Below are 14,582 nucleotides of genomic sequence, written 5' to 3'. Positions count from 1 at the left end.
GAGTTTTCCTTTCAGACGGAAAATGTATGGGAGTAGAATATATTCAATTGAATCACGCAATGCTTTTTACTAACATTTGCGCTTAATTACTGGTATTTGCGCCATCATGTAACACCAAAAAAAGCATGTTTGAAACTATTTTAATTTGCCCTGTTTTGCATCATCTTTTTCCCTAAAAATCCAGAAATGCAGGAAAAAAAGGAAAGGCAGACTTATGACTGTGTCAAGATCAGCACAGTATGTCTCATAAATAATCAGATAATTTGACATTTTTATAACAGGGCAAGGTTACATTAGGTGGTAAAATGTAACTTGGTGTGACTCTGAATTATTAATTCATAATATGTTTAAAAATTAAAAAAAGAAAAATACTTTTTAGTACTATTTACCTTTAAATTGAATATGTAAATGCTTTGAAGATGTCCGGGTTCATATGTATTTGAGGTGTAAAATATATTTTGGAATGCATTACTTGAGTCAATTTTAATCAATACATTTCAGAATTCTTGAAAAATGTTTAAAAAAAATGTTTAAACAACATGAAGAATGAATACAAAGTGCACAGTTCTGAGGACTTATTTTAAATATTGTATTGTATTTTCAAATAGACCCCCCCCCCCACCCTTCATGGAAACTCTTATATGCCATTGACCCATGTGACCCATGCCATTGACCCCAAGATATCTTAGCCTTTATTTTAGCCGTAATGTGATATTGTTTGCAATCATAGTAATTTGAAATTATTACATTGTATTATGTTCCATTTTTGCTGTGAGGCATAGCTTAGCATGCAGCAGGGGTTCTCATCCGATCCCAGGAATAGCCATTAACATGATTTGTGCACTTTATTGTAAGCCAGGTTCGTAAGAAAGCATCTGCTAAGAACATAAATGTAAATGTAGACGTGTCATGTACAAGGTCATGAAAAATGCATTACCTCTGTCGGCTAAGCACTCGCCCTTTTCATCAGCGTTGGCCGCCTCAGCGTTCTGTAAGAAATATAAAATAGCCCTTGAAAGAGAGAGGCCCTATTTTCTCTGGCTCAGATTGAAGCATTAGGATGATTTTTAGATATAGTTTACATATCCTTTCTATGCATTTTACATGTTCTTTTTTTTCTGATGTGATAGACCTCTGATCTCGCTTCATTACTTTTCATGAAAAGGTTGTGCCCTGCGATCTGAGCGAAACAGAAACCGAGGGGACTCCACAGGGATCCATTCTCACTCTGTCACCTTACACAAAGAAAAACACAGCTAATGCATGACTACTACATGAAAGGGCAAGAAGAGGAGGACGAGTCTGGTGACAACAGACGTATCTCCTAGTCTGTCATCTCATCGCTGTTGAAGAGTGTTTGGGAAAGAAAACCTAAGCAGACCCTGTTGGGACGGTGGTGGGGGATGCGAAGGAAGGGGATCCTGGGAAATGGGCGGTAGTCATGGCTTGGGTTACTTGTGTTGTGGGCCTCTCCGCCCAGGGGGCTGCACCACACTGCCACCATCTTCTACTCCTGTGGGCGTTTCAGACACACTGATCCAGTCGCCTCAATAGGCTAAGGTTTCCCGTTTCCCCGCTGGCCGATGCAGGCCGCAGATAACTTTGTCTCCATGCTTGTATCTTTTATCTCACATCTGGGAGTCTTGCCTGGGAGCTGGATGATGACTACAGTGGCTGCTTTGTCTCAGCCCTTGTCATTACAAGGCTCAGGTTGCGGGCGGAGCTGGCGGACCTCCACCTGAGCTTGAGAGCCGTCCCATCACGCACACTCCCGAACATGCTTGGCCGTTGGGTTTTTAGGGGGTGTGGCCTACCTGGTGCAGGGTAAAGTGAGGGGGGAAAACACAAGGGTCTTGATGACTCTGCAAGTTCTGATGGTTATCTTAGAAATTATCCGTCTGTAATTGCTATGAAAGAATGTTGCCTGAACGTTTAGGTGGATTGCACTCCACCTCCCAGCTCGCAGTGCCCGTGTGCCCATGCGAAATGCACCCAGGGTCTCCAGCTCATTAGCTTTCCTGTGTATGTGGATGTTTAAAAGCTCTCTGTTAAATTTACAAAGCTAGAAAATAATGTAATAATGTTTCATGGACTACAGGATGGCATACTACTTAACACAAAAAGTAAAATTACATATAATCTAGTAGTTTTTATTAGTTTAAAGTTTAACCAATTAAAAGCCTTTTACTACTGCATTTTTATAAATTGCAAAGATTACAGTTTGTCTCTCTCTTTTATATATATATTTATATATATATATATATACATTTGTGCTGGGCAACGATTAATCACAATTAATCACAATTAATCACAATTTTCTGAAATATATACTGTGTGTTTGTGTGTGTGTGTGTGTGTGTGTGTGTGTCACAGTACACACACATATAATATGTACTCAAAAACTTTTATTTTGAATGTGATTAATCACGATTAATCATTTCCCAGCACTAATAAAAATTCTGAGTGAGAAAGTGGTAGAATGAAATGTTTTTTACCGTAATTTGAAGCATAAATTTTCTATTTTACCTGACAGATATCACTATGACAGTTCTCTTTTAGGTTATCGGAAAACTAGTCAATTAGAAATAAATCCACCTGTGAATCATTGTGCACATTTGGGTCAAGGAAATCTATAATACCTAAAGGAAGCTTTTCCATTCATCTCAATGGCTGTCACTCTCAGCTGTTGTATGTATTTTGGCTAATCACCTGAGCAGTGAATGCCATATGACTATCTACTCAGCAGCTGAAGGAAAGTTTTGCTACAATGACGCTAACACGCTAATCACTAGCAACTATCCTGTGCTGAGACGTCACAGGCAATAGAGAAGAGAAAATGTGAGCCTAGCAAAATAGATTTAATGTTAAGTTTGAATACACAATCATTTTGGAATGGAAAAAGATTTTTGAGGGGCCAGGGTTTCAGCTTGAAGTTTGCAAAATAGTAGATGTTAGCAAAACTGCTAATTGCTTGTGCCATTATTATCATCTCTCTCAGACACGCACTTGCAAAAACATAATGCTTACACTCTCTCTTTGGACATTATTTGCTTTAAAAGTACATATATGTACCTAAAGTCAAAGGGTGCCAGTAGTTTTATCATATTTCCTGCACTTTTGTCTCACTCCCTTTTGTAAGTGAAAGAAGAAATTTTGAAAGCCTTTAAGCAAAGAAGCCACAGATTACACTCGATGGCTTTTTATCACTGAAAATAGTTAGCCACAGGTTCATTTTGGGTTAGCGCGTCATGTTGAGGATCTTTTTAAAAACCTCAAGAAAAGCACAGAGAACAGTGGTTAGTGCTTTTAGGGGGAAGAATCCAGCACAAGATGTTTGACAGAGTGGGACGACGCTGAGGAAATGGCGGTACTCATGGGCGAGAAAGAAAAGAATACATCAAGCCCTTTTAAAAGAGGCCGGACAAGATGAGAGCGGCCCGAGTGGATGAGAGTCCGTCACCCAATCCTTCTCCTGTGAACCGGGGCGGGCTTATAACGCTATTACACTGCACTTTGCTAATGGTGTTAAAAAAGACAAAGAGGGCAGGTCAGGGAGAGTGGGACGCGTGATACACTTAGCTTTAGAGTGCATGGCATTACTATCATTTTCTGTTTGATGCCCTCTGACAAACCCAGTCCCTTTTTACGCCAAGAGGCAGAAACCCAAGAGCAGCTCTTTTGTGTGTTTGTTATGGGAGTGACAATTAGGCGGAGGACATTAGTTTGTGTGTGTGTGTACGTTTAGAGGCTTGTATGCATGTGTTTAGTTTTACATGCATGTGTCAGTGCGTACAAGCATCTCGCTCCACTCTGGTTTGTTTGTTTGCGATGGCGTATTTTCTAAGACAGGTGTTTACTCACCCCATGATGAGAAAAACAGCATGTTATCACACTGTGGAGAAAAGCGCTCACCATCACACAGCGCGGATCCCAGCAGCCCCCTAGAGGATGTAACGCGCACAGAGAGTGGATTTCATTCCCTTTAATCGCAGTAATCTGGTGCCATGCCATGAAATACACACTTCACACCACCTGAAAGTGATTACATATGATGGAGGTATAAAGGGTTAACGTTGCATGCAGCCTCTCTGTAAATATTCCATGCATCAATAGTTCAAATGTTTTCAGAATATATTATTTATGCACTTCTATTTGAATGTAGAACAGATTGGACACTTATTTGATCATAAATACAGCAAAAACAGGTAAATGTGTGAAATACTATTACAATTTTAAAAACGTAATTTATTCCTGTAAATAAAACTAAAGTGTAATAAATTAATAAAAACAATTATACATTATATTTGATTGTTATTTTATATCCTAACATTATAAGTATATGGTATGTGTATAATTACTGTATACATTAAAATACATATTTATATGAGTAAATATGATCTCATAGGGATTGTGTTTGTAGTAATAATCATTTTAAAAAGTTATGTTGAAGTGTGCAGGTGTTGTGTGATGAAGTTGCATTTCCAGTTTCCTGTTTTCTAGAAGTGTGTGCCTGAGAAATCCTTGTTAATCTCTAACATCTGCTATAACCACTACTGCTGTTACTCTCTCTCACACACGAAGACCTACAAATGTGTTGTAGGTGTTGTAGGGAGTCTATGTGTCGTGGGTGGTTTGTGTTGTTTTAAGCATTGTGTGTGTTGTTGAAGGTGTATGGTGTGTATTGGTTTAGGCAGTGTGTGTTTTTTGGGGGGGAGCAGTGAGGGATAAAGACTGGATGCAGAGTGGCTTCTCAACAGGCATCTCCAGGTACGAGAGAGATGTTTCTTAGCTGAGCCATTAAATCCTAGAAGCCTCATTACACTCGCCGTTAGAGTAAATGGTGACGAAGAGATCCAAACGCACATATTTAAAATAAATGGCAGACATCCTCAGCTTTTAATAACAGTATTTTTCTTAAAGTTAGAGAAAAGGTAAACGTAAAAAAACGTAAATATAGTGGCATCCCAAGTGTCTGAGACCACGCTGGGATTCAAAATCTGAATTAAAGAATTGTCTTTTTGAATTGAAAAATACATAAAGAAATGTTTGTGAATGTATTTATTTGCATATTAGAAATATATTGTGAATGCATTACTGACCAACATTTGATTTTTATCGTTATTATGTGTTGGTATCATCCAATATTTTTGTTATTGAGATGTTATTGTGCTTACTAATTTTCACTATTTTTTACATTTTGATTTAACATTCACATAATTTCTAAAAACACTGATAATTTAATAACAACTAACTTTTTTTTCCTCAAATTTCTAAATAGAGATCTGCTTTTATACTGTACATTGTTTTTGTGAATTATAAAAGTATAGGTCTGTAATAACATTTATTAGTTGTTTACCATCGAATAATTCAAAATACTTAACCATTGTAAAAATAGTAAAACTAATCTGTATCAAACGTTATGATTATAGTGGTCTATAGTGGTAAACCCTACTGTATAGAAATATGAATCATAAAACAGCATGTCTCTGATAATAAAACACTGAATCTATTTCAGTATAATATTGTGTCCTTATTCAGGAGTTGATGGCAGAGTCATGGCTTATTGTTAAACTTGTTCACAGGTGACCGCGGTCTAAATCCATTTCAGGTCACTTCCCAACCCCAACTTATAGCATTTTCCATTGATTCTGTCCTGTTCTGGTTGATTACAGGCAAAAAACCCAATATGAAAATTTGTGTTAAAAATATTAATATGCATACATACAAGGATGTAAACATACAGAGTAGCTGAAGTGAAGCCGCCATGTGTTTAAACATCCTCCATTAGCAGCCCATTAGAGCTGCAGTACAATGACAGACAGCATCCCAGCGCCGCTGCTCTCTGAGCACACTTTTGATGATAGAACACCGATTTGCTTGCTGTCCTTTCATTTGCTGGACTGCACCAGTCACTTCTATTTTCTCCCACCAACTTTCAGTGACTGAAAGGTCTTACAAAGCAGGCAGAGGCATAAAAATGTTATTAAACATGGGGGCGTAGTGTCAAAGTGAGGACGGGGTACTTTTATCTAACAGCGGTCCAGAGTAAACGCCATGTGAAGAGAAGGTGGATGTGAACATGAACCTTTATAAAGAACATACAGCACCTGGAAAATTACAGACACACACACCTGCTCACCTGAACGTATAAGTAGACTTTTGTGTTAAAGAAGGGTTAAAGAAGGGGCACAAAACAACTATTACTTTTCCTCTCACACAGGGCACATGTGTTTTGTCCTCTGGGTCTTCTGTCCTATTCTTCTTTTTTGTTTGTTTTATTTTTCCCGTCCAACCCCCCCTTGACAGAGTTTTTTAGCCCTGGCTGAACGTCAGCTGGGATAACGTTTGCATAAATGCTGTGATAGAAAAATTGCTCAAGCAGAGTTGGAATAACAGGAGAGATTGCAGGGAAATGTGGAGGGGGGGGGGGGGCATGGAGGTCTCAGCGTCTGCCTGACACAAAGAACAATAAACATGTTCCACATGGGGAGAAGTGGTCCACAGACCAAGCCCAAACTGAGCATGTGGAAATGGGTTCCAGACCCAGAGCCTTCGGCACAAAGGACAATTCTCACACACATGCACACAAACACACACATGCTAAACGCATGCCCTCTCCCTCTGTTGGTATAAACACCAGCATGAAATGTGTCACTAAACCCCTGACACCAGAACTAACCTGCCATCATAATCTCAAAACTCATGCGGGCCCAGTACATAGCCCTGCAGCATGCCCGAGGTGATGATGCATTTGAGGCAGAATTACCCCTGAAGTGTTTGAGTCTTGTGCCAGGTTATTAGCTGGCTGTGTTTGACCTAAACTATTATGGCCAGGTCATTGGTTAATTGCAGAATAAACGCACATATTTGCTTTGGCTGCAACTCAACTAAAAGTTCGGGACAGAAAAACAACAACAAGAACTTCTAAATGAGGGCCAAACTCAACAAGACTCATAATTTCTGTTTGACCTGGCAGAGCTTGGCAAATTTTAGCATCTGCTCTATGGCAAACTGTGGCACAAAATTTTATGAATCACTTGGCTTAGAGGGAGGAGCTTTCTAAAGAGGAATAAGATTGTCTCATTTCTCTCTCCTTCCAGACAGCTAGACTGTCCAATTGCACTGAGGTAAACCTCCACCCTACCCTAACTTTCGGTGGTTGGTGTAACACAATACATAAGATGTTTCATTTATAAAACACTCAAAACCACTTTTCCACTTCAATAGTCCAGTCCTGAAATTCACAAGATTGCATGAGAGAGACACATTAAATATTCTAATGGTCAAACTGACTTTCTTTGTACCAGTCAGAAGTCTCTAAATACCATGATAAATCATGGATTCTTTCTTACCTGGACTGCTTGCTTGGCTTTAACTTCTTCCAGTGAAGATGCTTCCTGTCATAGGCCTGGAAAGCAGACTCTTCTACATGCAAACATTTGCTAAAGGAAGTTCTGAAATCTGGATCTGAGGCTGTCTGTCGGCCAGACGCTGCTGTAAATCAAGCAACTTCAAACCCCTTCTTTGACCGCACCGCCAGGAAAGTTCACCCCGAGAGTCACCCTACTCCTAAACACGCCAAACGAGAGTGGTTTGGTTTGATTAATTGAAGTCCCATGGGGATGATAGCAGCTGAAGACTGAACCAAAGACCCAAAGACCCCCAAAATCCAGAGATAGATTTCTGCACACATACATTCCTCCAGATGGGAAGAGAAAGAAACTTAGTACAGGTTTTGCACCAAAGGCATACATCACCATTAAATTTAATTAGGAATTTTAGAAGCAATCAAGGACATATTTAATGAAACAAATTAAACAAAGCTTTCAAGGACGTATTTAATGAATCAAAGTGCATCAAGAGAAGTTTATAACATGGATGTACCGCATGCTTCAGTGGCTCTTTGCTTCACCATAATTCCACAATTTTCCTACTACATCAGCTGCTTTATAGTGTTTTTTGAGTTGCCTACTTGGTTCTTTAGAAGTTAAAAATATAATGTAAAAAAAAAAATTATATATATACTGGGACAATTGTAGACATAACATTGCATAGTATTACATGACAAATGTGTTCCCAATTTGAAACCATTTTTAAATCTTTTATGAAAATTGTGATATTGAGGATCTTATTCTTAGGGTAGAGTTCTGAGGAGCAGAATACTTTAGCAGAAGTCCCATTTTGTTCTCCATTCAACTTCACTGTTGTCCTGAAATGACGATATCTACTGTGTGATTTTTCTTGCTTAGGAGAAAAGGATAAAAAAAAAAGTTATTTGTAAACCTAAATAGGTTATTTTTGGCATCAGACTGTAAAAGCTTTTTGGGTTCTAACTGGATTGTAGACATGATGAAAATATCTCACTGTGAAAGGGAGGTTATACAGCTCATTTAGAGCTGATATGAGATCAGTTGTTGATGTAGCGGCGGAAGAAGAGTTCAGGGAGGTCTGATCGGGCCTGTGCTCTGAGGACTCGAAAAGGAAGTAGACCAGTGACTACAGTGTGATTGATGAAGCGAGCTCACCTAACTGCATGCATTAGCTCTCTCTAAACATTCTGGGCTCACTTATTGATATTTCCATCTGTCATCTCCCCCCTCCACTACCCCGTACCCACCAGCCACTGGCTGTAAGGTCATTTTTTATACCGAGATACTTTTGAATCAAAGGGAATGACGTGTTGCCTCAGTGTGTCGGATCATTTGGCCGACTCCTCCAGATTTAATGACATCTGGGAGTGAAAGGGGGGACGGGGCATTGATATTGATTTGTTAAGGCGTAATGCACCGTATGAATCTGAAAGAGATATGCCTGACCCGCGGAATGTGTAGTAATGATAACGCACTTTGCATTAAAGGACCGCTAACACATGTTTTTATGGCAGGGTGATTAAATTAAGAGCTCCGTAAACATCAGGAGGGTCCTATGGCAGAGTTCTGCTCCCATTACTCTTTGCTCGGCTCTCGATATCGTTTACTGGAAAGCCGTGATTAGAGGCAAGATGACACAAAAACACATAACAAGAAAATAAGACAGAGTACACACATCTCCGGAGAGAACGAAGCATTTTCCCCTGCCAGGGAGAGAAATATCGAAGTGCTCTTTGCTGAGGCGGTATGAGATGAACATGGGTTGTTTTTTCAAGATGTTTTATTGAGTTCATTGGATACAAGGCGAACTAAGACAGCATCAGTGATGTAGTCCAGGGCTGCATTTGCCCAAAAGCATCGTAAGCTTAAAGGGATAGTTCACCCAAGAATGAAAATTCTGTCATTAATTACTCACCCTCATGTCATTCCAAACCTGTAAAACTTCCATTTATCTTTGGAAAAAAAATTAGCTATTTTTTTATTTAATTTTTCTTTGCGCACAAATTGTAATCTTGTAGTTTCGTAAAATTACGGTTGAACCCCTGATGTCATACGGATTATTTTACTGATAACCTTGCTACGTTTCTGGACCTTGATCGTGGTAATTACATTGCTGTCTGTGGGGGGGTTAGAGAGCTCTCAGAATTCATCAAAAATATCTTAATTTGTGTTCTGAAGATGAACGGAGATGAACTCTTACGGGTTTAGAACGACATAAGGGTGAGTAATTAATGACAGAATTTTCATTTTTGGGTGAACTATCCTTTTAAGTACATCATAGACCTATGACCATCTTTTGGGAAACGCAGCCCAGGTCATCGATCCTATAAACATGGGGGTTTAAAGTATTGCTGATGGCCAAAGAAGAAAGTGACACAAAAAATTTGAGAGAGGGATGAAGTCATGCGGTGTGACGGGGGTTGTTCTCTGGGCCTCGGTGATAAGGCGAGGAGATGTAAAGCTGAAGGAGCTTCATCTTTAGCTTGTGCTGCTACAGCTGGTGTTTGGCCTGTCTTGGCCCTTTGACAGTAATTCCAGACCTAGATTAGCTGTCATCTGATGCCAAATCTCACTCCAAACACCACCCCCTCCCCCGCCTACTGCCCCCTCACCCCTAGCCCCGGCCCTGCCCTCTCTCCCCTCAAGGACCTCCAGAAAAAGAGTCGTGTGATGTTCTGATTCATGTAGACAACAGTCGGCAATGTGAAGCAGCTTTTGAGTTTTCTTTGTATATCATGTGATTTGATTTTTGGGGGAAGGATGTTTTATAGTTTGTCAAAGTCTTTGGTTTCATTCCATAAACCTGCCTCCAGATCCAACCTGGTCTCATGGCAAATACATACCTGGGGGCACTTTTTCGCGAGATGCGAAATGCATACAAATAAGGACATATCACTGCAGTTTCCAAAAGAAATGACCACTATGTAGGAAATTTGTTGTTTATGATATTCCATTCCAGCAGGTTTTAACACAGACCTTTTGTGTATAGGCTTTTGTTGACCCTGTGTGTTTCTTTTGATTTCATCTCGTCTTTGTTTCCCTTTGATATTCTCTTAAATTGGATGAAGCACCCTGGTATAGCATCTCATAGTGTGAACACTTGATTTGAGTTTGCTGTCTTATGTTCTGTAGTGTCTGTAGTGAAGGGGGCTGCTTTGATGGTTTGGAAGATGGAGGATGGAGCAGGTGTGTCAACCGCACTGGTGACAGACCATTAGAGTCTCTCGGCTGGAGCCGTTAGATCTTATTCATGTAATCTTCACACTGTGGACAGAAAAAGAGGATCTGAAGAACTCAAGTTCACACATGTTCATGTGTGTGTTTTGCTGTGTCTGTGTCGACAATACATTCTGTTTTCTTGTGAACTGCAAGGCTTCATATCATTATCGGTAAATAAAAAGGCTTCATATTCAATGTCAGAAAAAAAACATGGTCATGTGACTTGAGAGCGAGTTAACGATGACAGGATTTTAATTTTAAGGTGAACTATCCCTTTAAGTGTCCGAATGCTTTTTAGTAGCTGTGCATTCGACTGCACATGAAGTCACAGTTCCACTGAAGTAGCTGCAGTTTCTGCGTCTCGAGTCCTACCTTCCTGCAGGTGCTCAATTTGTGTCTAAATTGCCCCAGCCAGCAAACTCATTTCAGAAGAGCTGGGCTGAAGCCAGACCATGTGAAAACCCTTAATGAAGTGGCTTTCTCTCTCTGAACCCCTGTCAATCTCTGCTCATCCAATTCCACTTGGTCATTCCAGTCATTTTGGCCCTTAGCGCCAAGTCCCCCTCGACCAATCCCATCCTGTCACATAGAACATGGAAAATATCTGCACTATGAGTGACAGGAGCTACTAGCAATTTCACTTTCGAGTTTTGGGTTAAAAGATGGCACGTTCCCAATCTACGGCCTGTCATTGTGAGAACTTTTGCAGTTTTGTCGATCTCAACTAAGTTGTTTGTTTTTATTTCCTCAGATTCTTGCATGGTGAATACACAGTGGAAGTGGCCATCAACGACTACCTGGACATCTACTGTCCACACTACGAGGACCATCTTCCTCAGGAGCGCATGGAGCGCTACATCCTTTTCATGGTCAACTATGACGGCTACACCACCTGCAACCACCACATGAAAGGCTTCAAGCGCTGGGAATGCAACCGCCCAATGAGTCCGAATGGGCCCCTCAAGTTCTCAGAGAAGTTCCAGCTGTTCACACCCTTCTCTCTGGGCTTTGAGTTCCGCCCAGGTCACGAATACTACTACATCTGTGAGTAACCTCCTCCCTTCTTACTCTAACTCTTTAATTGCATTTTCCTGTGACCAGGTGTCAGTATGGCCCCAAGGTGCAATCATTCATTGAATGAATGGTTCTTGGGTTACAGGAACTATAGAGGGTAAAGGAAGACTCGATAAGGACGGGCAGACTTCACAACAACATCTGATCAATAACATATGCCACACTGTTCAGTCTGCTGAAACCTGTTATTTGGTCTCTAGAGACCTATGGCTGAATGCAATAAAAATATACGCCAGTCCATTTTTGGTTAATGCTATAACGATATGTTTTAGAGAACCCAACACAAAATGTAACTGAAACTTAAAATTACAGGTTGCACATCTTGAATTTACATTAAATAAATCTGTTATGCACAATATTGTATATAGAGCAGGATATTGTTTGTAAATGGCTGGCCCATCTACAGTAGACGTGGTTTACCAGAGTAAACAAACAGTAACATAAGTTTCCCTGATTTGACATTGCAAGGATAACACTCAATTGTTAATTCCCTTTCGATTTTTGTGTTATTTCCATGGGGTTTGTTTCTGAGGGACGATTTTCTTGATTTGCTGAAGATTGAAGGAATGGGTCACCACCCAATAAAAAAGTAGTTTATTTAAAATACATTATTTTATAGTTATAATGAAACTTTGTTTGGAGGACTACTTGTGCATAATGCACATTTCTTAATCTTAAGCCTAAAATGTGTTTTAACTTCATTGTTGATGAGGATTGTGTGATCTTTGAATATACCTGCCTTTAAATGCAAGATATTTAAAGTGTATATAAAGTATACTTGCAATAGTTCCACTTTAGCACAATCAAATATATGACACTTGACCTGGTCATAAGGGTCAATTTTTAAGCTTTCAATTGATGTATGGTTTGTTAGGATAGGACGATATTTGGCTGAGATACAACTATTTGAAAATCTGGAATGTGAGGGTGCAAAAATAATAATAATAATAATACTGAGAAGATCACCTTTGAAGTTGTCCAAATGAAGTCCTTAGCAATGCATGTTTAAAAAAATAATAATGTTTTTTATATATTTACGGTAGGAAATTTACAAAATATCTTTATGGAACATGATCTTTACTTAATATCCTAATGACTTTTGGCATAAAAAAAAAACAATCATTTTGATCCATACTTAAGTTTTGTGCTCCATGGTCCCATATATACTTCAGTATACCTTTAGTTGGACTTCAGTACTTCCGCACAATTAAAGTACGTTTAGTACAAAATTCGTTTTTCCAATTTAGCAGACTTTAAGTATGGCATTTTAGTATACTGAAAGTACAATTGCATCATATTTTTATTAATCTGATAAATATGTAAATGTATTTATAGTATACCTTGGCTGAAATAAATGTATTTTGAATAAATATTTTTATATTTATTTTTCATTAGGGTTTAAAGAGTTCACCCAAAAAAATTAACTCATCATCATCCATCTTGTGATTCCAAACCTTTATGAAGCTGAAGTTTCTTCAGTTTAAAATAAAAGAGAAATTTAGCAGAATGTTCATGTTGTATAGAATGAAAGTGAATGGGCACAAAGGGCTTTTAAGAAAATGACTGATTATTAGCACCATAATTTTCCGTTATAATGTGCCATACAGATTTGGAATGATAATAATGATAATAATTTTGGGGTAAACTACCACTTTGATTGAAAGGTTTTGATGTTCGGCATGCAAGACATTGTTATCTTTCTACCTACTACTTGGACCAGTATACAGTTGTGTTATATTTTCACAGTAAATATCAAATCCACTGTGCATTACCAAGAACTAGTCAGTCTTTTTTTGACTCAAACTATTGTTCATGTGTCCACGTTTAACACATTTCTGTACAGTAGGAAGCTTTTTCTCTATAAAACTGTTATGTTGCATTTTGGTGCGGTGTGCCAGGTGGACCACTCTTTTCCAGCGCTGGCCACTTTAAACATAAAAATAAATTATACTGTCATTTAAATGTCTGCCACGCTCTATTGCATTCATTGAAGTCATGTTTGGTGCATTTGGAGATATTTATTATAGTGATTTGAATGTCTAGGACTTTAATCAGAGGAGTCGAAGCAGAAAGTCCGGTTCTAGTAAAGTCACTTGGGAGCGGAGTTTGGCAGTGTCCTGGTGTCTCCTCCTGATGAAAATGTCAATTTGTTGAATGGCATGTGCACTATTAGCCATGCACTTTGCCGCTCTGAGTGAGATCGGTGCAAAACCAGTTACCAAGGCCATCATGCGTAACTGTCCAAATTATGCTGATTGGTCAAATCATATTTAACAGGAGGATCCTGATGGGGGTAATTGCATCCACAGCTTCTGGGGTGCCAGCTATTACCATTTTTCAGATAACAGCTAAAAGCCATTAACCTGGAGGAGGAGTTTTTGGCTCGGGATGGTGCCCGGACGACAGGCCTGACACCTCGTTCTCCTGAGGCGGCCCGCCCACTGCCTCAAGGTCAGACCTTCGCCCGGCCGGACGAATCGAGTGGGGTTCTGCTTTATCCTGTTCTTTTGCTCTCACTTGCATGACAGGAGGGGATTTGCCGGGGTGCATCTGTCCCTGTTTCACTAATGGTCTTGTGAAAGGTGTCCTTTGGCCTGATAAAAAGGGCTCCCGCTGGGCACAGGCAAAAGGAAAAGGCTCAGGGCAGCACGCAGGATGCATTAATGAGGCAATTTCTCCTCTTTTTTGTTTTTTTCCCCCTTCTTTTTTCTTCTCACTTATGCTTTTTTCTGTATGTGTGTGTGTGTGTGTGTGTTTATTCCAACTTTCAGAGAGAGAAGGGACTTTGAAAGCAAAGTTTTCATGTGATAAAAGAGTGCAGCTTTTTTTATTTTAAACGAATGCAGCTCATTATGTAGAACAGCATGATTTCTAGCGCTCGCCATGCTTGCCGTGTCCCGGGTTGCCTTAGAACTGGCC

At 39.5% G+C, this 14,582-nt stretch overlaps 1 protein-coding gene across 1 annotated transcript in view; it reads left to right on the top strand.

Moving 5' to 3' along the window:
• The window catches only part of LOC127967765 (ephrin-A2-like), a 118,314-nt gene that overhangs the window by 94,088 nt on the left and 9,644 nt on the right, over positions 1-14,582 (top strand). Inside the window, exon 2 of the mRNA XM_052568425.1 lies at positions 11,341-11,633. Within this exon, the coding sequence (XP_052424385.1) occupies positions 11,341-11,633 (293 nt within the window). The remainder of the gene's footprint in view (positions 1-11,340; positions 11,634-14,582) is intronic.

Source organism: Carassius gibelio, chromosome B11, assembly GCF_023724105.1.
Source record: "Carassius gibelio isolate Cgi1373 ecotype wild population from Czech Republic chromosome B11, carGib1.2-hapl.c, whole genome shotgun sequence".
Lineage (NCBI taxonomy): Eukaryota > Metazoa > Chordata > Actinopteri > Cypriniformes > Cyprinidae > Carassius > Carassius gibelio.
The sequence above is the reverse complement of the archived record's forward strand: the minus strand, read 5'-3'. Positions and strand labels throughout refer to the sequence as shown.